Here is a 24,771-nt window from a genome sequence, read left to right as displayed (position 1 = left end):
GCTGTGTTTGGTGCGCGAGCCAGTTTCCCTCACGGCGGAGCGGCACGCTGGCAAATGCGTTTGGTCGGCCGCCACGGCCGCGGACTCTAATCCAGCCAAATTCCAATTTGGCTTAACTGGACCGCAGTGAGTAAAGGGATATTTGGGAGCTGGCTCTGGCCGGCCGCAGGGATTGACACATTTCAGATGACCAGCTAACACGGACCTGAGTTGATAAGACTAATGACAACAAGCACAAAGTCAGAGGCGGAATTGAATTAAGGACAACTTGTAAAGCGGCTCGGCCTTCTCCGCCTGAGCTTTTAAGCCTTTCATTTTGTCCAGCAGATGAAAGTATGGAGCAGCAAATTAACATAAGAAGACCAGGATGCAGGTTCTGACAGCACTCTCCCAGTCACTCCAAAATGGTCCTCTGTCTTGTTGTCCATTCAAATGTTATCGTGAGCTCAGCTCATCGGCAGGCTGTGCCGTGGTGCCATGAGATGCAGAGACGTCCAAGAGGAGTGGAAATGCTATGTCAAAAGAAAAAGGCGTTCGTGAGAAGCGTGTCACACAGCGGCTGCCAGAGCCAACTGGCCTGGTGTCTTTTGTTTTGGAGGCGTAGCAGATCTGCTCTGAATCGCTCCTTGATGAGCAAGCTGTTGGTCACGACCGAGGCGAGCAGCTTTCCGTTTCGGCTCCTTCTTTGTCGTCTCCTCATGACCTAGCGGGTTGGTCTCTCAGCTATCCTTCCCTTGCTCATATTTCCCCACCCTGTCTGTAGGATCACTCTTCCCCAGAGAGGTCAGTTCTCTTCTCTGACTTACTCTGGCTACACGCAGCGGACTGCCGTCAGTCCTATGGGGACAGAAATCCCTGTCTCTGCAGGGTCAGAACATTGCTCTCCCAGAGCCCCAAGCACCACTGCTTCTTCAGGTTCAGCCGTCCTTCAGGACGCTGGCCCAGCATGGAGTCTCCTGGACTTTCCATGTGGCGTCTGTATTCTTCTTCTTGAATGTGTGTTGGGGACGGTACCGTCTGCTCTCTGTGCTCATCTATGACAGATCCTGCCACACTCAGTCAACACCTCAGTCTAGTTCTCAACAGGCCCGTCGGGCCTGAGGTGTCTCTCCCTCACCAGTGACTCAGACTCGCCATTATAGCGCGTGGGGGGTGATGAAGCAGTGGGCGAGAGGGCAGCGCTTTAATGGACGTGGGAATGACTTTGTCCTTGTTACGCCCCCAACGTTGGTCGTAAAGCCTCTCCGACAAGCAGAGGTGGGCTCCAGGTCCGGGAGTGAATCCACGTATCATGGATCAGAGCTGCCTGCTGCATGTTTGTGGCTGTCGGCTCCCGTTTCCCTCGGCCCGCCTGTCTTCCACCCGTGTTGCTGTTTAATTGGTCCCCATTGATTTTATCGTCCGCCACCTTCCATTTCTCAACCTGTGGCTGGAAGGGAAGTGTAAGATAGATGGACCAATTCACTTTTTGGGGATGTCATTTGACTCGGAATCAATGCTGATGGATTCCTCTGGAGGAAGAAATGGAGGTCACATGAGCTGATTGACGACGAGGAAATGAGAAGTGGAATCAACGTTCCTGAGCGGACAACAGTCTGGACCCGGGACTCCTCACCTTTTTGATCTCCGGACCCATTCAAGTAACAGCACGGATTCATGACTGGTGAAATCAGGTCGTCATCGCAGATGTGGATTTGTCACGGGAGGTCCAGAACCAGGTGCACGTCATGTTCGTCGCATTTACTCAAGAAAAAAAGGGGAAAAAAATACTTTGATGCCGAGTATGCAGTACGGAATAATAAACATGATCAAAACATCTTGAAATAAGAATAATATATTTGATTTAATCTCCCACAAAGACATAATAAAGTGTCACTGAAAGTATCGCCATGAACATTTTCAGAACTGCTTCACCAGGTGCTTTCATGAACAGTTTTTACTGTTGGAGGGCGACATCACTTTCTCTACCATTGTGTCTTTTCTGTCAAATCAGTTCAGTGACTCACTACTGCCACCATACATGACTAATGTATGAATAGTGAGCCTCTCGCGGCTCAGAGGTGTGAAACGACGACACATGAGGCGGCCCTCTCGGAGGCACCATGGGCCCCGGCCCTGTGGTTGAGAGTCACTGCTCCAGGTGTCTGTAAATGCTGGGAAAGAAAGGTTCAGTTATGTTTACTTTCCAATGTGACATCTTCATTTATTTTGACAATTTCTGGCTCCTTTCCTGCGCGTCAGCTGTTCCTGCCGCTGTCTACCCAAACCTGCCTGGTCTGAAGAGAGGAGGCTTGCACTGTTGCGCAACACTATGGGATGCAACACATTTAGGGCAACAGGGTCACAGCTTCAATGCATTGCTTGTGCCACATTTCAGGTAACGACAAAGTTGGAAGAATCAGAGGAAGGTTTACAGAGTCGGAAAATTCATCGGCAAGAAGGAGGGCTGGAAGAGAAGCTGGGATTCTCAAGACACGGAGCTCCTCTGACCCTCTGAAGGACCTGATGGTCTCAGGGAGGGTGGCATCCAAGTCGTCTGTTTGTTTTGCTCAACTTCCGGCGGAGGTGAAGAGCTGCTCTGAGCTGCCACGTTGACTTCCCACTGGCTGACATGCTTTTTCTGCCAGAGTTGAGAGACGAGGACAGGTGTCATTTTTTTCTGTCGCCAGGAACCTTCTCACCACTTGCCTATGACTGTCCCGTGTTATTGCTGATGAGTGTGGCCCAAACCCCGCGTCTGCCACCCTCAGACTTTCTGCGGTCCTGTCTGGAGGATTGGCCATATCCCGCTGCTTCTATTACCGGAGCAGTCTCTCGTTTCCTCACTCGTGTCTTCGGGCGACAAAGAGTCCCCACTCGCTCCACTGGTGCACAGAAGTAGCAGCTGGAGTTAAACGGAGTTCAGGGAAATGTTTAAAGGGGGTGGCTGTGGTTTGAAGTCCACATGTGACTCGTCTGGTGTCTCTCCAGTGTTGCTGTGTGAATATGGACGAAGAGGAGGTCAGAGAAGCAGAGAGAGGCGAGGTCATGGGAGATGATCAAGACGCTCGTGGAAGTCGGTGGATGTCACGCCGCCGGTTTTCTGTCAAGAGCTTTCAACTCCCACGGCTCCAATTTCATGATCGCTCTATCGTCACATCATCACATCACGATGAGGTCGTTTTTTCCTCCGGAGGCTTTGCCAGTGTCCTGCCGAGAACAAGCGCCGGTCTGGACCATCGTTCCTTCTGCTTCACTCTTTGATGCACAGCGATCTGGTGAATGTTGCAGGAGAGAGACCATGACCTGGAAGAACTGCTGATGGGGAGCTTCAAGTGAGTGCAGTGGGACGCCTGATGTGGTGGCGTGGGGATGCAGTAAAATGGCATGGAACATCTCTGGCGAGCTTTTATCCCTCCGGCTTCTTTGGTTTACTTTGGAATCTTATCTGGTCATTGGTTAAAATGTTGCAGCAGTTCTGTGGGAAGGTGCTACCTCGACCTCGCTCCATGTACCTCACAGATGAACAGTTGCTGCCTACTCATAAAGAACCAGCAGCATCTCCAGAACATGCCCTAGACTTGTGTGGCATGTGATGCTGAGATAGGAACGGTGTGGTCACGGCAGAGCTGTGCATGTGAGCGGCGTGGTGGCGGCCTGCTGTCACGGAGAACCAGAGGCAGCAGGAAATGGAGCTCAAAGCTGCGTCACCCAAGATGAAATCTGGCCTCAGTGCAGTTGCTGGGTGGGACACAGCCGAGACCTGAGGACGGAGCAGAGGAGACGGAGGTAATCAACTCAAGCCCTCTGCTACATTTGATGGCACACTTGAACTCACACACACACACACACACACACACACGCAGAGCCAGCAACAGCAGCCGTCTGCATCCTAATAGACTCGAGGCGATATGAAAGCTCACAAAAGAGAAGCTTCCTGGCTGTCCCTTCTGGAGCAGATCACGGTGCCGGGGCCGCACCTTCTCCAGCAGATAATCGAAGCATTCTCCTCCACGTCGCCGTCTCTTCATCCGTCTCCACACCTGGGGCCATTTGGGCTTCAGGAGACGGAACGATTCAGACGATACAAAGATGGAGACAGTTACTCAGTGGTGAAGTGGGCAGCTGGGATGAGATGGGACGGACCGATCTTGACAAATCCCAGCAAACAAGGGGCCCCTCGTGATGCCTGCAGTTGGCCTCGGTTACTGGTTGAGGGAGGAAGGATTCTCTGACTGATCTGTCTCCGGCTTCTTGTCCGTGGCTCCTCTGCAAGTACATGGCAAACATGGAACTCCTGGTGTCATGCATCAGGAACCACCTGGCTGCCGGTGGCTCATCTGTTTGTCTGGAGGACTGGATGTTCTCCAGACGTGTCAACCCTCATCTGTTGCCTGGACTTGTCTGGGCAGACCTCGCCACATTTGCTGAAGGGTTAAACATCGTCTGGTTGACTGAAAAGAACCGATCGACCCGTTATGTGTTTAATTACCGGCGATCCCTGCGTTTGCTCTGGCTCCGTCTCATCTGTGCAGCAGCGTCGCCCGGCGACACACATGCACATCCCATCGTTCGCTGGCTGATTTAGCCGCCGTGCACAGTGGTGAATTCTAATGAAGGCAATTGGTCATCCCATCGCGCCCCCTGCTGCTCTTGGTCCAGTCCAGGTGAACCCACCACACCATGGGTGAAGGGCCACGCTTCTTCAGGAGTCGGTCGTCTTGACTGAAGTCCAGACTCCCCCATGATGAGCCGATGAGGTGTGTTTGTTTCCAGCTGAGGCTGTGATTTTCGGGGTATTCTCAGCCGAGCGCCGTCTGTCGAGCCCTGGAAAGGCCTGCGTTGCCAAGTCATTGAGTCAGATATCTGAGTGAGTCAGCTGAGAGGTTGATCATTCTCACTTGAGGACTCACATTCACATTTGACACTTTTGGGGCAAATGGTTCCTGAACCACAAATGAACGTTCCAGTGAACCGCTGAGAGTGACTCCATTCAGGCAAAAAAATCAAATAAATAACTGCCGACTCTCAAACAACTAAGCTAAAGAAATGACGATCGCTACGTGAGAACAATCTGCACTCAACACACTGTCGCCGCTGATGTCACGCCATGACTCTGCCATCCTCAGCGACAGTTGCCAAACACGCCAACTAACAAAGTCTCATCAGTTTGTGACCGACATGCACGCTGACCGTCCGTGAGCGCTCACTCCTGCGACACACGCTACATTTTGGATTGGATCAGTCACATTCAGGACATAGCGACCTCTGGTGGCCAGGGAGGAGAGGTATGTCCAAGCAGCCGGCGAGTCCGCGCTTAGTCGAGTAATGGGGGAAACTGCGTAACTATTGGAGAAAACCAGAGTACAGCAGATATGAGCGGAGGAATATGAGCTCCTGTTGGGAGGCGTGAACTTGCTGAATCATGAGTCTTCAGTTTGGCACTGCTTATCAGTGTTCAAACATCTACAGTTATTGTCATGTTACTAGTGATTTACCCAACGAACAGGACATGCATCTGTGACAAGGTTCCATTTCTGAGGTCTTTTGGAAGGTTGAAGGACTCGACCTGTTCCCATGCCGATACAGGTCAAAAGGCTTGCAAACCCCTGAACCTTGACTGGCTGTCCATCCACATGTCTGGTGAGGATGACCGTCCCTGACTGGGTCTCTTACAAAGTGCCATCAAGGCCGGCTCAGACAGCACCGACGTCACGGGACCACTCTTTAACAGAGGCGCAAACCAAAGGCCAGGCCGGACCACCATCAACCCAGCGTCTGCTGTTCAGCAGCAATGATGGCAGAAACGGCTTTCTGAACCACGTTTCCGTTCAAACAAGCCCCGAATGCGGCATCTTCTGTCTAAAAGGCTTCTGCCAGTGAAACGTCACGGCGATTGTTGTAGCTGCCAATCAATGCTGTGAACCATTCCACCCCCACGACTTGGGATAACTGGCTCCAGGACCCCATTGATGTCTCCTTGTCAGCAAAGTGAGGCCAGCGCACGTCCCTCCAGACCCGTCCTGAGAGTGGAAACAGATTTTCAGGTGCAGCTCAGTCTCAGTGGACCCCAGAAAGACGGAGCTCTATCTACTGTAGATGCCACCTCCAGCTATCCTGGCTGACTCCTGCTGGCGGTACCCACCAGCCGAGGCCAGGGTGAGTGGAGGGGGGGGGGTTCTCTGGGCACCAACACGCCTCGTCATTGTGAAGCTAAAATCACAGGCCACAGGTCACTGTGGACGCCGGAACCCTCCACTTCTGAGGCGCCGTCAGAACCTTTCAGTCGTGATACACCAAAGCTCAAGACTGGGACCCTGTTTTCTTTGTCATGTTCCATTTGCAGCGTGCAGGAGGGAGTGGTTTTGTTTCAGCTCATGACTTCATTCAGCAGAGAGCATTTGACTCCATTGTCCTGAAAGGACTTTGGTCTAACCAGGCCAGACTCAAGAGAAGGCAGCGGATGTGGGAGTGTCTGTGGTTGTCCATATGTGTCTCGCCTGACCCGTGATGGACAGGGCAGCCTGTCCAGAGAGTCCCTCGCCTCTTGACCTGGGTAGCTGGGATATAGTCCAGTCCCCGTGACCCTGTGTAAGAAATATGACACAAACGCTGAATGAATGAATGAAAGTGGTTGCAGATCAAAGTGTTTTCAAACTCGAGGCGCGGGGCCAAAATCTGGCCAGCCACTCACTCCACGTGGCCCATGAGCGCGACAGGGACGTCGAGTGTGGTAAAGCGGACGTGTGTGTGTGTGCGTGTGTGAGCTCAGATGGAAGCCTGGTGGGTGCTGTGCTGGATCACAGTTGGACCTTCTTCTTTAAAATGACATCAGAGAGCAGATGTTGCTCTCTGGACTCATTCTATCAGCAGACTTTGGTCTGAAGCATCACAGTCCGCAGCGCTGAATTATTGATCGGCTTTTTCAAAGAGGAAACTCATAGCTTTTGTTTTCCCTCGGCACGGAGAGCTGGGGATGCGGGGTCTTGATGTGGAGATGTATTCCCATCCCTTCTTTCCGCGGGTGGCGGATCACGGCGCTGTCAGATTAGGGAGCCGCGTGCATTTTCCAGACAGATTTAAAGGTCAACAATTTACTTGTTATTTTTATCAGCAGCTGATATTTAATTTAGAACTCTGGGGAGCTGTGCTGCTGCTGAGCTCATATTGGGAGCAGGGAGAAGAGCTTTAGAACAGAATCTGCATCGACAGCTGCTCACCAGCAGCACGCCGGCGTGTTGTTTATCCTCATTTGTGATGCAAAACTGTATTTTATGAACGTAGATCAGTGGCATGTTTGTTCGCCAGCTGCCTGCTGTCGATCCCAGCGCTTTGTCGAATCATTTGCTGTTTTAAACTGTCAAATTAAACTTGAGTTTCTGTCTCTGCTCGTCCTGCTTTGCATCAGAGCTTTCATTTGTGTTTGTCTTCACTGTTTGTGGGCTTTCTGGTTTCCAAGGAACTGATGGAGATGTTCATGTCAAACTGAGGCCCGAGCACTGTTCTGGGCCACTCTAATGGAAAATAGTGGGGAAGTAGTTGGGATGCTCCGATCAGGATTTTTGCTGCCGATCACCGATCGAGACCTTCTGTGGACATGATGTGAAAACATCAACAGACGGTGCTGTGTCTGTGACATATTGACAGACTGTAGCGGGACTCCGGGGCAGAGAGCGCTGCAGTGATGAACATTTCAACAGTTTCAGACTCAGTTCTGAGTGTCACGCTCGGACTGGTGAGTGTTAGCTGCACTGACAGCCTGCTGCTGAGGAACCAGCGCTCTCACTTTCATGAGCCCGGAAAACTCTCCGTGCTCCATCAAGTGGCGTGTTTAAGCTTAACACGCTTCACCGCACTGGTCACCAGCGAGACCTCGTCTCTCCAGGCTTTCCTTTGTACAGTAGCTGGAAATCTGTCCAGATGCAAGTGAACTTCTTCTCCACTCCTGACCTGTTGACCTCTTGATGTCGCACTCGTGTCCCTCACACTGGACACATTATTGTGCACTCAACCTTGCTGTTATTGAAGTAGAAAACAGCCTCCCGGCGTTACTGTTCCTGCCTCATGTTTGCCAACTCTGGCTCGTGCTCTGATGTTCCGCTTCAGTGTTGTGTGGAGTTTCTAAGGACGGCTGTCAGAGAAGAAGTTTGGCCTCTAATGTGGTTCTCCTTGAATGTGTTGCTCCGCTGCAGGTGATCTACGCACTGAACACGAAAAACGACGAGCATGAGGCGGCGATCGCCACGCTGAAGGAGGCGCACGAGGAGGAGGTGCAGCAGATCCTGTCGGAGACCAGAGAGAAGATCCTGCAGGTGGGTTGGGCTTCCCCACTTCATCTCTTCCGGAGGTTCCATCTGCTCTTGAACCCGTGGCAGGAACCCGATCAACTCTGACTTGTTTGCCTCTGACAGCTGTTCTCCTGCTGTTGTGGATTTGTGCTTCCTAGAATGAGTGGGCCTCAGCTGGAACGTTCTATTTAGGTCAGGGACAGTCAACAACTGAAGCAGGAATAGGTGAAGACCGAGGAGATGTTAGCTCTTGACTTTGGCTGCTGCCCCTGCCATGCGACCTCTCGATGTCTTGAAAGTTGTGTTTCAATGTGAGGGACTAGTGAGGTGATCCCGCGTCTGCTGACAGACACAGCTCTCCGTAGGTCCTCCTCCCTGGAGGCCTCGACCTCTTGGAGGAGCTGTGGTTGTCGTGTGAGAGCTGGATTTGAGAACACTTTCATGTGGACTGGAAAGTGTTCTCGTTTCTGCACCTCTTTGTCCCACACTTCCCTCACTCGTGAGCTTTCTGACTGAGAACCGTGGCCTCAGACTGAGAGGAGCAAACCTTCTGTTCCATCTGCATGAGGTCATTAGACGTTCATCTGAATGATCTTATCGTGTTCCTGATGCCGTCTAACACTTGGAGAAGGATGGAGCCTGAGCCCCCACCCCGCCAGTCCGCTGCAGCGAGGAGTCTGGAAGGACGTTTGGAACAAGTCCAATTGACTGTAAAGTCATAAACAACCCGAGTGGAATCCAGGCCAGCGAGCGGCTCCTGCGGGGAGAGTCCGAATGCTGCCTCAGAGTCATCCATGTTTCATCAGCTGGCTGTTGGCGATTCACGCACAGTTAGTTCCACGACACACCTGCCTGTTTACACTAGCACAGCTGCGACGTTAGCACTCACTTCCATTAGCTGAGTGCTGTGGTGACTCAACTTGTTGACAACAGACATCCGACTTGACTTTCTCCCTTCAATGTTTCTGCAAAGTTAGCAGCCAACTCACTTACAAACTGTGGTCCTTTCTTCTTCCAAGTTGTGTTGTGTCTCCACCTGGTTGCAGTACAAGAGCAAGATCAGCGATGAGATGGACCTGAAGAGGCGGATCCAGAGTCTGGAGGAGTCCATGGAGCTCCACGAGAGGATGAAGCGGCAGGCGCTGGCTGAGTTCGAGAGCTACCGTCAGAGGGTGGAGGACATGCAGCTGTGCACTGAAGCCCAGGTGAGGCCGAGACACGGCGAGCGCGGCGGGAGGCTGACGTGGCAGCTGCGGCGCGTCCTGCTGAGGCCGCTCCCGTCCACTCAGTCTGCACGCGTCAGACTGGCTGTGGTTCTCATCTTCTCCATAGAGAGGCGGCATTTATAGGCGTGCAAGACTGCGTTCGGAGTGAAGATACGAGGAGCTTTTTCTTCGTCTCTTCCTCATTATGGTTTGGTTCTTCCTTTGGTTCCTCTGTGTTTCTTGTTTATCTTCAGACAGCAGAAATTCTGGGAAAGTCAGTTGACTTCTATTGTTTGTTAGTTGCTCATTTTCGACATGATTGAATGAGTTATTCATGATGAAGTTCAGGTTTTATTGTGATTATTTTCAAGCTTCTGTTTGTGGACAGTTCCGATGGATTGTTCTCACAGCTTTGTTTGAACTTCATCCTTTCTTCTGCTCCTGTCCTTGATCAGCAGAACTACGTTTTCAATTATTTTTTCATTTTTCCAATAACTGCTGTTGTTTCTTTTCCTTTTATGTCTTTGTGCCTTATAGCACTGTGATTTTTACTCAGGTTTTTTGGTCCATTACTGGTCTGTTATTTATTATGTCTTTCCAGAGAAAAAGCTGATTCTTTCTATTTCATATAACTTATTATTATTATTTTCCCTTTTTGATGAACAATTAGAAAATAATATCATATTTTAAAAATAATTTGCTTGAGTCCGCCTCATAGTATTCCAGAATAGTCTTAAATCAAATGAATAATTCAATATAAATAATAATATCAACAACAACATTGATTTTTTCCTGGCGTCAACATTTCTTTGGCTCACAGCAGCTCCAGCGTTGCTCTGACTCCCGAGCCCCATGATCCACGAGGGCCATTCTGACCGCATGACTCGGGCCCAGGTTTGCTGCAGCAGAGTCCTGGAAGCCTCGGCTTGATTCAGCCCCGAGCAGAGATGAAGAGCTTCTAATTGAACATTACGCTCTGTGAGGAGGAGACTGGCTGATGGGAAGAGGAACCGACACAGAAAGAGGACAGGAATAATTATCCAGTCATTAGCTGAGATCAGAGGGAGGGACTTGGACGGAGGAACGTCGAGCGAACGTGCTCCTCTGACAGCCGACCTGTTGCCGCGTGGGCCTTCTGTCCCTCCCACTCTGCGGCAGCAAGGCTGACGGCAGCTGAGGCTGTCTGAACAGGTCGCGTCCGGCGCTGTGTCGGACACGGACACTTCTGTGTTTCTGCCAGCAGAGAGCAGCCGGACGGTTTCTCTCTCCTGCTCTAGAGAGCTCCAGCTCGGAGACACAGAGACATTCCTTCAGTAAACCAAAGCAACGTGCTCTTGTCATCAGCTTCATTCATCTGGATCTTTTTATAATTCAGTCTAATTATGTAACTAACAAAACTTATTAGTCAATTTTGTTTTGTTATTTCAGAAAAATGCTGAATTACTGCATTATTACTGTTTCATTATCTTTGTGATATTGCTTTGTTGTTGTTTTTTAATATCTATATTTTGATATGAGGACATTTTATTGACAGTATTACAGATATTTACTTGGAAAAAAACACTTACAGTGGAACCTCGGTTTTCCAACGTCCCTGACTTCCAACAAATTGGAGTTCAAATGGAAATTTCAAGATTTTTTTGCTTCGGATTGCGAACGAAAATCCGGAACTTGAACGTCCCTGAAAAAAGCTGGAACAAACAGAACGTGCGCAGACAGATCGGCTTGTGTACAACGCAGCCCCTGTGTGCAGACGTGTCCCGTTAGCTCCATTTACTGACTGTTTCTTCTTCATACTGAGGTGTGAAACCTTTCCTGTCTCCACACTGGACCGTGGCAGAGTGTCACAGGGGCGGTGCTGGAGCAGCACTCCAGGGTATGATGTCCTGTTGTGGGCTGGAGCTGGGACAGGGATGAGGCCAGTCTGGGACAGAGCCTGACTTGGTTTATGACTTTGTCACAGCCAAACTGCACAGACACTCGACATTCACTCCTACAAAAGACTGTTTTAAGGCTCGGAACGCATTAGTTCGTCTTCCATTCATTGTCATGGGAAAAATCCACTCAGATTTCGAACAATTCACTTCTCGAACGGCCGACTGGAACGGATCGTGGTGGAGAACCGAGGTACCACTGTATACTCAAATTTTATGGATTTTTTTTTTTTACATAAAAATGACCGTTTTAATAAATAGTTTTCAGATTCATAAAAACATCCAGAATTGCATTTTTGCGAACAGAACCTGGATGGATGGGGAGTAAAATAACTAACTACTAATCCAGCACGCATTTCCTTATTAGTGTAAAACCTTTCTGAATTTATGTCATGAAATATGTTGTTATTCATTATATCGCTTTCATAATTCCAGATTGTTGTAGCTGGTGTTAGCAAGACCAATGATTTTTAGTTAATTTTTTTAGATTCAGTTTGTCACAAAATGTTTATTTTTACTTTTCTGTGAGGCATTTTTAGATGTGTTTGCTTGATGATGTGTCTCCACCTCGCCGCCCGGAGACACCTCTGCCCCCGTAGAGGGCTGGGCACTGACTCCAGTGTTGATCCTGCAGCACACACAGCGGGTGGTGTCCATGTCCCGGGAGGTGGAGGAGATGCGGCGCTCCTTCGAGGACAAGCTGCGCACCTTCAGCCAGGCGCAGACGCAGTTTGAGCAGGAGAAGAAGGTGGCCCTGGAGGAGCTGAAGGGCCAGCACCGGCAGGAGATCCAGGAGCTCCTGCGCAGCCACCAGAGCCAGAACGCCAACTACAGCAAGGACCAGGAGAAACTGGGCCAGCTCCACAAAGCCGAGGTAAAGTGGAGCAGCTTTGGAACTTAATGGGGAGGAAAGGGGGGCTCGTCCAGACTGGTCCGTGGTTGTTGAGACTCTCCCACATGGTGTCTGTGGCAGGTGGACTCTCTGTCGGAGCGAGTGGAGGAGCTGAAGCAGGACAAGAAGAGGCTGGTGGACGAGTACGAGGCCAAGCTCAGCAAGGTGTGTTTCACTGCAGGACAAAAAAGGGGACGAGACATGTGAAACTTAAGTCACCAGAAGAGTCAAATGAACACGTTCTGATAATGAAAAGCTAGCTCAAACAAATGGAAAATGTGGAATTGAATCATGCTTTGAAATCATGCAGTGTGGATGTGTGAAATGGTTCCAATATTCTTCCCAGTGATGTCATAAAGGAGTGGGAAGAGGCTGGCTTTATTTATCGGCGTTTCATATCCATGTTGCCATGCAAAACAAAAGTTGTTGCGCAAGTAACAACAAGTGAGATCTAATATTCTAAAGAACAGCAACCGAACCTTATCGTGTGGAATGAAGAGAAAACCCTGGAAAGAACTGTGAGAACAAATGTGACATGCACTTGACTGAAGGATGGCAGCAGCGAGTGAAACGGTGCGAGTGTGTGGCTGCGTGCGCAGGCTCAGGCTTTCTACGAACGCGAGCTGGAGGCCATGAAGAGAACCCAGCAGCTGACCGCCGACAACCTGCTGGCGTGGAAGCGCACGGAGGCCGAGCTGCGGCGGGAGTTCCAGACTCAGGAGGCGGCGCTGCAGAAGACGCTGGGCAAGCTGCGGGCGGAGCTGGCCCGCGTGAGCGACGAGGCTCGGGACAACAGGGAGCGCTCCTTCAAGCTCCAGTCGGCGCTCAACAGCTCCGAGAGCAACGTGAAGGTGGGTCATTCAGCTGCTCTTCTCAGACAAACAGCCTCGTCCTCGGGGACATGGAAGCCTTTCCCTCAATACTGGAGAAGTGGATGTGACGAATGGCTGCCTGCTCGCCAGCAACCCATGCCCCGGGTGCGGATGCTAAATGGCTGCTGTCGCTGCCTGCCGACTGACTCGAGTCAGTTGGACCATAAATCATCTGTAACCTGCAGGGTTTGAGCTGGACGCCGACGTGAGGACTTCAGTCACGGTCATTGGCTATTCTTTTGGCGTGTTGTGTTCAGGTGTGATGGGTGGGCAGCTGTTTTGCTCCTCAGGTTCAGGCGGTGGTCTGCTCTGGGGACAGCAGCCGGGGGGTCCGGACTGTCGCCTCTTAGCTGAGACAGCTGGTTGTTGGACACGGTCTGATGCTAGTTCTCATCTATCTGAGGTTGTTGGGTCTGCAGCCGCAGGTCAAAGGTCACCTGGCAGCTTCAAGCTGCCGCTGAATAATCCCGGCACGTTCCTGAGTGTTGAGTGCTTCCCTGGGTCTCCTCTGGCCACTCTGGTTTCCTCACACATGGCGGCTCATCGGTGACTCTGAAGCGTCCTGTTCTCAGTGTGTGTGTGTGTGCGTGTGAGAGAGAGGCTGTCTGTCAGCGCGTGATGGTCTTGCCCCGCCCACCCCACACCCGCCCCACGCTTCCTGCCAGAGATGATGATGAATGAACTTGTATGCGAAGTAAGAGGAGGAATCCAGTGGTGACCAGGCGCGTGTCTCTCACAGGCTCATCGGGGAAATTCACTCCACGTGCGCGCTGGAATTGCGCCTCCTCTGCGGTGCTCACCGTCCCCTTGTCTTAGCGGTCGCAGCAGTAATTCAGTTCACGTTGTTGGGTGGGATTGAAATGAGCTCCATGCTTTCAGACCAGTCTGGAACCATGTGTAGACCAGTCGGAGGCGACTGACTGGCTTATTGAATTCTGCTTCTGACACCACGTCTTTGCCTCTCCCTCCACATCATGGCAGAGACAGTTGGGTCTGGTATTGTTTACTGGGATTCAGCTTGTGATTTGGGGAGCCATTCAAGGTTGATGACAAGCAGTGGTGTCTTCCACGAAGTCTCCAAAGAGGTGTTGGTCTGGAGGATACCAGGACCCAAGAGAGATGTGAGTGACCACCCTCAGGCCTGAGCTCCGGCTGGGCTCCTTCTCTGGGTGGAGCTGTGTGCGCCCCGGAGGTCTCGGTGCAGAGGACGCTTCCCTCAGCAGAGGCTGACTCGGGACCTGGAGACTGGAGGATGAGCTTCCCAGCTGGCTGTGAAATGCCTCTGCACTGACAGAAAGGTGGTCCTGGATGACGAGAGTGTGCTGGCTTGTCAGGGCTGGTTGCTGCTCTGGAAGCTTGTCTCCTCAGGGGTCCTTGATCATTGGTTGGGAATGCAGCAGCGAGCCTAACTTGACTTCCAGACAATCCTGTGATGCAGTTTCTGTGGCTGATGTTCCCTCCCTCTCTGTAAATCCCAGGAGCTCACGAAGCAGCTGGATGAGGTGACCCAGAACTCCGAGATCGTGGAGATCCGTCAGAAGGAAGCCGAGTGTGAGCTGGAGGCCGCTCGAGATCGAGTCCAGCAGCAAGCCACTGAGATCCTGCTCAAAGCCAGTAAGAGCTCAGGCCTCCTGCTGCCTGGCCTTCTGTGAGGGCTCACGTGGTCTCCTGCTCCACCAGGTCAGATCAGCAGCCTGCAGGCCACGCAGATGACCCAGGAAGCCGCCATCAGGGACCTGGACAACGAGCGCAGCCGGCTGAAGGACAAGGTGCTGAGGATGGAGGAGGAGAGGGAGGCGCTGCAGAGCCAGGGCCAGGCGCTGGACGACAGGCAGAAGCAGCAGATCCAGTCGCTGGAGAAGGTCTGTGCCGTTTGGTTGACCCTCATCTGTGTCGAGGTCAGCGTGAGACAGTGAAGATGAATGCTTTGAGACATGCTGTTCTGGAGTCAAATCTCAGAGTCAATGGATGATAGTGGAGGAAACCACCTGTGGCAGACGTCTTCTGCGAAAGATCTGACGGGTCAACAGCTTCAAAACCGCACCTTTTCAAACCCCCAGTGCAGCTGGCTCTGTCTCTCGCCGTGAGCAGCGAAACGAGTGGCCTCGCTGACATTTGTGTCGTGTTGATGCCGGCGGAGCCGCAGCGCAGCGTCCTCCTGCTGCGGGTCTTTGTCTGAAGATCATTCCAGATCCAGCGACAGTGACTGTCCTGACAGAGAGCGAGGCGCGCCGTCGCTCCTCTGCTGGCTATCGTCATTATTGTCGCTACTATTTGTGAAGTAAAATTGTAGCGACTTGTACGACTTTATAATGGAATACACTTTCATGAAATATAATTCCATGAACAATATTTACCAGTTCACAATTTAATATTGAAGTCGTCAAGACTTAGAATTGGTATGCACTATATATATATATATTTTTTATTTTGAGGCTTTAATTCAAGCATCTATTGGAGAAATAGGAACAATAGTTTTATTAAACCTCAAAGCGAAGATACATTTAAAATGAAGACATGAATATATATTGTAATGTTCAGACATTTTTGCTAGTATAATGTAATACAAACCATAATATTTGATGCATAATAAAAGAGAACTTTTTCTCCCTTTGGTTGCTAAAGAATTTGAAAGCTTTATTTTATCTCATAGTGATTAAACTATGGATGAAAAATCATGCAGAAACGAGGGTGTGTTGCTCCCAGAGTGCACTCCAAACCTACTGCAGTGTCATGACCAGACAAATGAGAATTCTGAACAGAGGACGGTAATGAAGCGTCTCAGGGTGATCTTATTCGGTGGCAGTCTCTCCTCTGGTCCCGGCTGCCGCTGGTGTCCTTCAGCTCCCTGGGCATCTGATACGGTGAAGCCTTTTAGAGTGGCAAAAAGTGCGGTATAAATTCCATCAACTCCATTCGTGGCTCTTGAAGCAGCGGACTGAAGGCGAGGACCTGGCCTCGCAGAAGCTTTGTGCTGGAAGACGTGAGGCGTGCCGATGCTCAGGTGCGACCCAGGCCTCCTGGTGACCCCGCCGGCCTCTGGTGACGCACACACACGCACGCACACACACATGCACGCACACTGCTGGGGCCGGGCCTGGTGAGAGGTGGGTTCGCAACACTTTGGTCCTGTGGCTCCGCTGCCTTTTAGTGAAGGGACCTTGATTTGTTTCACTGCATCGTGGTCTTCCCAAGCCAGTGCTCAGGTGACTGTCCACGGCTCTTGTGTTGGACGGCGAGCTTGTTTATGTGTGAGATTCAGACCTTTCCAAGTCTGTGTAGTGCTACTTCCAGTCCATGACGTGTCCAAGCCCGAGAGAAGCATGAGGTGGGCCGGACAGATCTCCACAGAAGCATGTCTGCAGCCTTGTGAACTGCTCCCATGTGCCTCCGTGTTCAGCAAAGTTGGACTAATGACTCTCTCCGGATGACACTGGGAGAAAAGCTTTGGAGGGTGGCTGCCCCCTGCATCACTGCTGTCTGCAGAAGAGTTCCTCACCTCCCCGAGCAGCAGCCTGATGAAGATCCTTGCACGCGCTGACTTCACGCCTCCTTCTCTGCAGACCCTCCATGAGGAGAAATTATCCCACGACAGGGAGATGAGCAACATGAGAGCCCGGTACGAAGAGGAAGGCGGCCAGATGAAGGACAGCCAGGCCCGGGCTCTGGAGGAGGTCTCCAGGAAACACAGACTGACCCTGGAGAGCGCGCTCAGCAACGCCGAGAAGGACAAGAACCGTCTGCTGGCCGTGAGTGCGCACACACACACACACACACACACACACACACGTCGTGCTCTTTAGCTTTTATGGGGCCATTTCACCAGCCCCTCCCCAGGAACCTAACCGTCCTCATGGCTGACCTGAACCAGACTGGAGCCCAGTTAGAATCACCTAGGTATTCTGAGGTTTTCATCCTCTAATTGAGGCTCAACCGGTCCCCACAGCTACAGCTCCACACACACGCGCTGCTGAGCATCACTGGGACCTCCGGCCACGGCTCAGTTCATGATGCTTTTGGCTCACAGCTGTTGAGCCTCTGAAGTGTCTCTCTTCGGCCCGATGCTCCGGGAGCCTGCGTGAGCTCCGTCTCTGGGTCCGCCCTCTTTGTTGCCTCGCTGGTGGCAGCACAGGAGCGTTTGATTGGCGCAGAAGGTGGAGACGTTTATCGGGTGAAAGCAAAGCCTTTCAGCTGTGTAAAGATCCGTTGCTATGGCAACCGCAAGGCAGAAGCTGAAGAAGCAGGAGCTGTCGGTGGAGACAGGCGCCGATGGTGCGGTGTTCAGCCGTGGACTGGGAGGTCCCCGGCCCGACCCCACCTCCAGAGGTGTTTGTGTTGGTGAGTCCCTGAGCAGGACCCCGGCTCCCCGGGGACTCCCGGTGCTGCAGGTGGTGTGCTGAGCCAGCGTTTCCATGCTGCACCTCGAGCCATGATGATGGCGATCACAGTCAAACATGAACTCAAGATGAGACTTTTTGTTTATCGAGCTAAAAATTGAGATTGCAGACAAAAAACATGGTCACGCATGAACTTGACTTTCTTGACTGGCTTTTTCATCTCAAGTACAAATCAATATATTTAGTTTTTCATTGACTTAGTAATTAGAGAGTTTTTCTTTTGACGTCGAATGTTATTTTCCATGTTATTACCATGTATGTATCATGATTTGTGAGGAACGTCGGCGGGAGTCCCACGTGGAGACTGAGAGAGGTGCGTGCGTGTGTGTGCTGGGTACCCAGCGTGAGAGCCGTCCCGTCTGCAGGAGTGAGTGTGATGAAGCCCTGGCTCTGATCCGGTCACCTCCTCTATAGCCTTGCATCAGCATCTGAAGCAAGAGTGTAGAGTCCAAGTGAAGCGGGGCGGGACCTCATGTGCGGCAGCAGGAACCCACCTGGAGACTGACCACATCAGATGGTCTTCCATTTGTCACGTCGCCCAGAACGTTCCCTCAGAGAGGAAAATACTGTGAGGGTTGAGTGGGACACTTGAAACTTGCTTGGTCTGGGTGATTTCTCTGGTTCTTGAGTTCATTTTCATCTCCCCAGTGTCCTCCACTGGGTCAGCTGTTCCCGTTTGGTGGTGGAGAACTTCGATCCAGACGCAAAGCTGCCTGGTGAACACTGCAGCTGACTGTTTCCTGTCTGGACAGGAGCTGGAGCAGCAGTTTCAGAGAGAACGTCAGAGTCTGGAGGAGCAGAAGACCCTCCTGAGGCATCAGCTGGACGAGCTGCGAGAAGAACTGACCACCAAGCTGAAGGAAGCCAACGAGGAGGTGAAGAGTTTTTTGTTGTTTTTACATTGTCAACCTCTGACTGGGTCTGTCCGTCGTCTCAGGTGACCCGACTTCAGGGCGAGGTCCAGCAGGGCGAGAGCAACATCGGTTCTGCTGAGGGTCAGATCTCCACACTGAAGGAGGCGCAGGACAAACTGCTGGAGGAGCTGGACGCCACCAGAGCTCGGCTGAGAGAGACCAGCAACCTGCTCACCGCCCTGCAGGTCGGACAGAAGTGCTGCTCCCGCGTCAGATTTCCAACTGTTCACTTGAGTTTTGCTGTGGCCTCTCTCTCTCTCTTTCTCTTTGAAAGTCTCCATTGACACTGCCATCAGCAATGTCCTTCCCTTCCACTGCCAGCGCTCAGAAGAGGCGTGCGAGGCTGTGAGGCCACATTTAACACGCTGTCTCTCCGCCTCTGTCCATCAGGGCGAGCTGGAATTCCAAAAACGACAACACGAGGCCAAAATCATCACCACCAAAGAGGAGGAGAAGCATAAGATGGACAAGATGGCGCTGGAGTTGGAGCTCAAGTGGACCGAGACCCTCAGGTTGGACCTCTCAAGCTCATGTTCGATCTCGGTTTTTCTTCCGCCGCACACTTCCATCATTGAAAAGAAAAGGTCCTGCTTATGGCTGGAGAAGACCTGTCCGACTAACTTGGGCTCCTGACTGTGTTTGTAAGAAAGGGAAACGTTGACACTCACTCACACAGAAGCACCTCCTCACTAGGCTCCCACCATCCTTTGCTCCAGAGGCCGGCGGGATCACCACTGTGTGGCCCCAGAATGGCTGAGCTGTTGGATGAGTTGTGGCGCGGCTGGATCTCAACATGCCTGACGTAGGAGCAGGATTTATTCAGACGAGTCAGTGGCAGCAGTGTTACGCCGCACACCTGTGAGTCACCCACGCAGCTGGTGTTCCAGGGGAGTCGTCCTCCACCGAGAAGAAAACTCTGGAGTCGCACCACACACTGGAGAATTCCGGCCCCAGAAGTCAATCACTTCAAACAGTTTCGTGTCCCACCATCAGGAGAGCGTACAGGAGATGTCAAGGTCGCTGAGACACGGATGATGTGAGCTGAACCTCAGTCTGCCAGTGGGCGACGTGTGACTGAGTGTATGACTGAGATACGCCCCGATCTGGATGAGAGAAGTCGCTGCCACCAGGAAGGAAAACAGTGTTGTTAGCAAGTCCGCTCTCAAAAAGAGCTCTGTCCAAATCGTCCCTCTGCTCCTCGCAACACTGGCGAGACGCTTCAGCCACAAATAGCTCTCTGAAGAGCGTTTGTTAGAACGCAGGCTCCAGATTTCCTCCTCACTGTCCTGCTGCCAAGGGTTTAAACTCCGACTTTGCACTTGGACGCAAAGAAATGTATCTTCCTCTCAAGGGCTGTCGGAGTGAAAGCTGCTGTGGCTCTTACGGTGGTCCTGGGGACAGGCGATCACTTACCGTACACCACAAATCCGGCCAAACACCGTCTCCACCATGACACCTCTGCATCTGAGGATCAAGTGGAGAAACCCGCCGCTCACTGGCTGCATCCGACCTGCGCACGTGAACCTGAGGAGACGCTGCCGGCGGTGTGGTGGACTGTGGTGCACCATGGTAGTTTGAACCTTTGGTCATGACACTGGTGGACTCTGACTCTCTGGATCCCTGTTTCTTTGATGAGATGGAGTGGTCCTCACAGGCTCTCTGACGCGCTCCTCTGCCTTGGTTCACATCAACACATGCAGCTCTCCCGCTGCCAAGGTGACAACACTTGGATATTGGCGGCGGTGGCGGCGTCCTCTTCCACGTCCCCATGAGGCTTCACTGATGGAGGACACACTCTCACAGGCAGCGCTAATGCTAGGAGCCGCCATCAGCTAACCTGAACCAGCACTCTGAACCAAACTGCTAAAATTGACTACTTGTACTGAGGTTCTGAAAGACTAACCTTGTGAGGACAGGCCAAAATGACCTCACAAGAAGGGGGCTTGTCAAGACTTACGGTACACAAAAGTACTGCAAAACGTGCCCACACACACAGACGTGCTGACGGTGGGAAGGTGTTGTGCTAGCATTATAGCTGGGCTGTGAAGGATCAGGCGTCTCTCCATGCCGTTGTGAGTTCCATCAGTGTGATGTCAGAAGTAAGTAGCGTCACTCGTACACCACATGTCATCCGCATCCCTAGCTATCCCCAGGGTCTGTGGAAGCTCTCCTCCGCTCATTCGTCCCTCTCTGCTCTTCATCCTCTGCCTCAGAACCCAGTCTTATTAGGAGCCCAGAACTTGAAGGCCCGCCTCCTCGCGTGCGTGCGTGCGTGCGTGCGTGCGTGCATGCGTGCGTGCGTGCGAGTCCGCTGCCTTCGGTCTGACACGTTCCGCTGCTCAAAGCGACGTGAGAAGCGTGTTTTCCTGGCTCCTTCACTTAACAGCTGCCATCTCGACGCCCACACAGCCGCCACACACACACACACACACACACACACACACACACACACACACGTGTGGATGTGTTAGCGGCACCGCTAAAGATGGCTGGGTTTGCATGGTGATGGAAAAGCTGATGATTGTTCCCACAGAGTGAATCATTGTGCATCACTCGCTGCTCCATTGTCCTGCACGCATCATTCTGGACAGCAGCTAAAAATAACCCTGCTGATCCATAAAGTCCAGCGGCTGCATGGAAGCCTCCAGTGGTCCAGTGCAGGCGGCGGGGCTCCCTGGACCGGTGTGCCGTCTCCGTCATCTTGGCTTTCTGTGTGCTGCAGGCAGGAGTGTAAGAAGCTGCGCGAGGAGCTGAGGGAGGTGCACGAGGAGGACAAGGCGGCCGCCCTGGCTCAGCTGTCTCAGAGCAAGGAGCAGGAGCAGGTCAGCGCCCGGGAGAGCTGGCAGAGGAAGGTGGAGGACCTGCTGGAACAGGTGCGAGCGCTGACGGACCTGTCTGTCTCTCTCCTGCCAGTCAAGTCCGGCAGATGTATGTAGTCCAGCCCAGCAGAGCGCTGTCCCCTCTCTTGCATCTGTTCGCACAGCGTCGGCGCGTGACTCACTCGTGTGTCCCACATCCCAAATGTAGGACACTGTGGGAGCTGCTGTGCTTCTCACTCAAGACCGTGTGGAGAGAGACTGACGGGAAAAAGAACTGGATCTGAAGTACTAACACTGGAAGCACTACTTGAACAACTCGTACTGCATCCCGTGACACTAGTACTGATGACAAGCTTGTGTACGACGAGCCCTGCTCCAGTTACTACTAACTGCTACTGCTCCCACTTTTACTGCAACTGAAGCTCTACTTCACTCGACTAGTACTAATACTGCTGCTGCTGCTGCTGCTCCAAAAGCTTACTCTTGTACTGTGACCAGAAGCACCACTCAGGCGACTGTGACAGCAACTACCACTGCTGTTGGAACTGCTGCCACTACATGAGCAACTTCACTCTGGCGCTTCAGCCGAGTTGCTTGTCACCTGCGCTGCTGCGTCCTCTACAGCAGGGGCTCGCACCTCGGGGCCCACCTTCACAACAACAAGTGGGTCCAGGGCCCATTCAAGGAACAGAACCGATTCAGGACTGTGGTTACTGATTTCACGGATGTCATTTGTGTTCAATAACCACAGATGTGAACGATCCAAAACCTGGTGAAATGACACCTGGTCAGCGCCAAGATATTGGCCATCAAAACAGTACTGTGGAGAAAAGTGGAAAAACTGTACGTCAAGAATAAAATAAAAGAATAAATTCTGATGTAATGAAACAACGTGTAAATATCATAAAATATTTTCTTTGTCATCAAGTGAAGTGTAAATGATAGTATCCTCATAACCTTCATTTGAATTTCAAAACTGCGTTCATGAACAGTGTGTACTGTAAGGGGCTCTCTTCATCGTTGCTTCTGTCCAAGAACTTCTCCGTCGTTGGCAACTATGGCAGATGTGCTGTTGTCAAGTCGATTCACTCCTGCCACCATACGAGGTGTGGCCCGGCTGCTCTACAGCACGCGACCTCCGCTAGCTCTCGGATCACACCGTGGTCCACAAACATCAGAGACGGCAGAAACATTGTCTGTGACTGATTCGCCGTTGTCGCTTCCAGATCTCGTTGCTGAAGCAGAGTCTGGAGATGCAGCTGTCGCAGTCGCAGTCGTCGCTGCAGCAGCTGCAGCACCAGTTCAGCCAGGAGAGGGAGCACCTGAGGATGCAGCTGGACGAGCTGCAGACCGAGCACCAGAGGAGGCAGCAGCGTCTGCAGGAGGCTCAGTGCTGCGCCCTGCAGGACATGGAGCACGCCAGGCAGCGGGACCTGAAGGTAGGTGCCGCACCGCCGCCCTCTCTTCCTGAATAGTTGCATTGTTTCGCACGCCTTATCGGAGTGTTGTGAGGGGAGCCAGACGCACCGCAGTGGAAGGTGAAAGTGAGCCTTGCAGAGCATGGTTGTCCTGGCAGAAGAATCACCGTGGCTTTTGAGGCGCTCACCCCAACAGAAGTGCGGCGGAACACTCGCCACTGAAAGCTGTCGCAAGCGTCTCCGTCACAGCAGACGGATTTTAGCAACACTGACAGCTCTGTTTTCCTCTCACGCGCTGCTGAAGGTGCCAGGAGAATGTTCTTCTGCGCTAATCCCGCCGTTCCACAGTCAAGGCGGACAGCCCACCCTCCTCTCTTGGCGGTCAGGAAGCGGCGGCCGCGTGACGCCAGCTCGGCCTTTTCAGGTTCATGGAAGCGACTGGTGTGACGGTGTCGCCCGCCTTCTTATCTCTCCTCCCTCCTCCACCCAGCTGGGCGTCAGTCACGTGTCGCAGAAGACGAACTCCATAGCGGGATCAACCCGGGGATTTGAACTACAGACTTCCCCAAGAAGACCATGACTCCGACAAAGGCTTGAGATGGATTTTTAGATCTTTACTTCTTTGCTCACAGAGTGGCTCAGGGCTTGGGCGCGAGTCCGGCCCTCTTTGCTCAAGGGCACTTTGTCAGGAAGGTGGTCGCGCCCAGCGGCTGGAAATCATCTGATCAGTGATCGATCTCTGAGACGCTTCGGTCTCATGGGTTTGACCACTTCCTTTAAACCAGAAGCTTATTTCACCGTAGCAGGGTGGGTCGTCCGACCGGTCCATGCCAACAAACAGTGGGTTTAGTGGCTCTGAAAGGCCTCTTCTCTGGACGGGGGGGGCGGTCTGCAAGGAGAGTCTGGCCGTCAGGTGACTCGCGAGTCCCAGCAGTGGCTGTGAGGAAGCAGCAGCAAAGTCTGCAGGTTCCTCTGAAGACTCCCAGCTGCTGATCTGGGAGGGGGGGCGCCCTCGGGGTGCAGCCCAAATGAGCTGATCATGGACCTCAGCGAGGAGAGCGCAGCGCTGCGCGCTTTTTGATCGGATGTCTACTTGCTGTTGGTCAGCACGCGGGTGTGTGTGTGTGTGTGTGAGTGAAGCTAAACTGTCAGCGTCTGTGAGCTAACCCCCGAGTCGTCCTTCCTCTTCACCTTCAGTTGCGAGTGGTGCTCTCCTGAAGACTCTTCATCTCTCTCCTCTGCCCTCCATCAGGACCTGGAGGAGCGACTGCGCCACCACCACCACGCCGAGCTGCAGTCTCTGAGAGAAGCTCACCGTCAGAGCATCGAGACTCTGAAGCAGCAGTCGGAGCAGGAGCTGCAGACGCTGCGCTTTGAGCTGGAGGACGAGGGCAAAGCCATGCTGGGTGAGGCCTCCTCTGCTGCCCTTCAGAACTCTGGGCTTTGTGCCGTGGACTCGCAGGACTGATGGTGGAAGTCCCTTTGAGGGGTGCAGCCTGAGGGAGTCTGTCCCTGCAGGAGTCTTGAACAGAGCGTTGATACATCTGCTTCTGTTAGGAGAGCTGTTACCCTTCCACCCTGTCCTGGAAGGTCCTGTCCAGCTTGGTGTGGAGGTCATGGACAAACCAAACAGTGTGTGGTGAAGAAAGAGCGGAGCCAGAAGGCTAAGCTCTCCACTGACTGGTGGAGCCCAGTCATCCAGGAGAGACCTGAAGTAGAACCACAGCTCTGCACGAGAAGGTCCTGTGATCATAGATCTCATTTTCCTTAAGGCCGAATAACAATAGTTATGAACATTTATCTGCATTTTATTCATCCACCTTCAAGTAGTTGGAATGTTTTGGAACTGTGTCTGTCTCCAGTGGATGTCGAGGTTTTTATCCACATCTCAGTGAGACAAGAGGATGAAGTGCTGAGGCTCAACTGTCCAGGGCCATGGAGAGTGTGAGGAAGAGGTGAAGAAGCGGGTGCAGGCAGGATGGAATCACTGGAGAAAAGTCTCAGGTGTGATGCGTGACAAAAGGCTGTGGGCAAGGATGAAAGGGAAAGGGTC

At 52.3% G+C, this 24,771-nt stretch overlaps 1 protein-coding gene across 3 annotated transcripts in view; it reads left to right on the top strand.

The window, feature by feature from the left end:
* Nucleotides 1–24,771, top strand: part of fam184ab (family with sequence similarity 184 member Ab) — a 60,749-nt gene that overhangs the window by 23,985 nt on the left and 11,993 nt on the right. For 2 of the 3 annotated variants that reach the window (XM_053880228.1, XM_053880231.1), the window contains exons 2-15: nt 8,172–8,291; nt 9,314–9,472; nt 12,041–12,280; nt 12,380–12,463; nt 12,898–13,149; nt 14,649–14,784; nt 14,851–15,032; nt 16,734–16,919; nt 18,320–18,442; nt 18,505–18,666; nt 18,872–18,993; nt 21,204–21,354; nt 22,527–22,739; nt 23,971–24,124. In XM_053880228.1, the coding sequence (XP_053736203.1) occupies nt 8,172–8,291; nt 9,314–9,472; nt 12,041–12,280; nt 12,380–12,463; nt 12,898–13,149; nt 14,649–14,784; nt 14,851–15,032; nt 16,734–16,919; nt 18,320–18,442; nt 18,505–18,666; nt 18,872–18,993; nt 21,204–21,354; nt 22,527–22,739; nt 23,971–24,124 (2,284 nt within the window). The remainder of the gene's footprint in view (nt 1–8,171; nt 8,292–9,313; nt 9,473–12,040; nt 12,281–12,379; nt 12,464–12,897; nt 13,150–14,648; nt 14,785–14,850; nt 15,033–16,733; nt 16,920–18,319; nt 18,443–18,504; nt 18,667–18,871; nt 18,994–21,203; nt 21,355–22,526; nt 22,740–23,970; nt 24,125–24,771) is intronic. The other variant, XM_053880230.1, reaches the window with a different exon arrangement.

This window comes from Synchiropus splendidus, chromosome 12, assembly GCF_027744825.2.
Source record: "Synchiropus splendidus isolate RoL2022-P1 chromosome 12, RoL_Sspl_1.0, whole genome shotgun sequence".
Taxonomy (NCBI): Eukaryota; Metazoa; Chordata; class Actinopteri; order Syngnathiformes; family Callionymidae; genus Synchiropus; species Synchiropus splendidus.
Note: the sequence above shows the minus strand (reverse complement) of the source record. Positions and strands in the feature narration are given on the sequence as shown.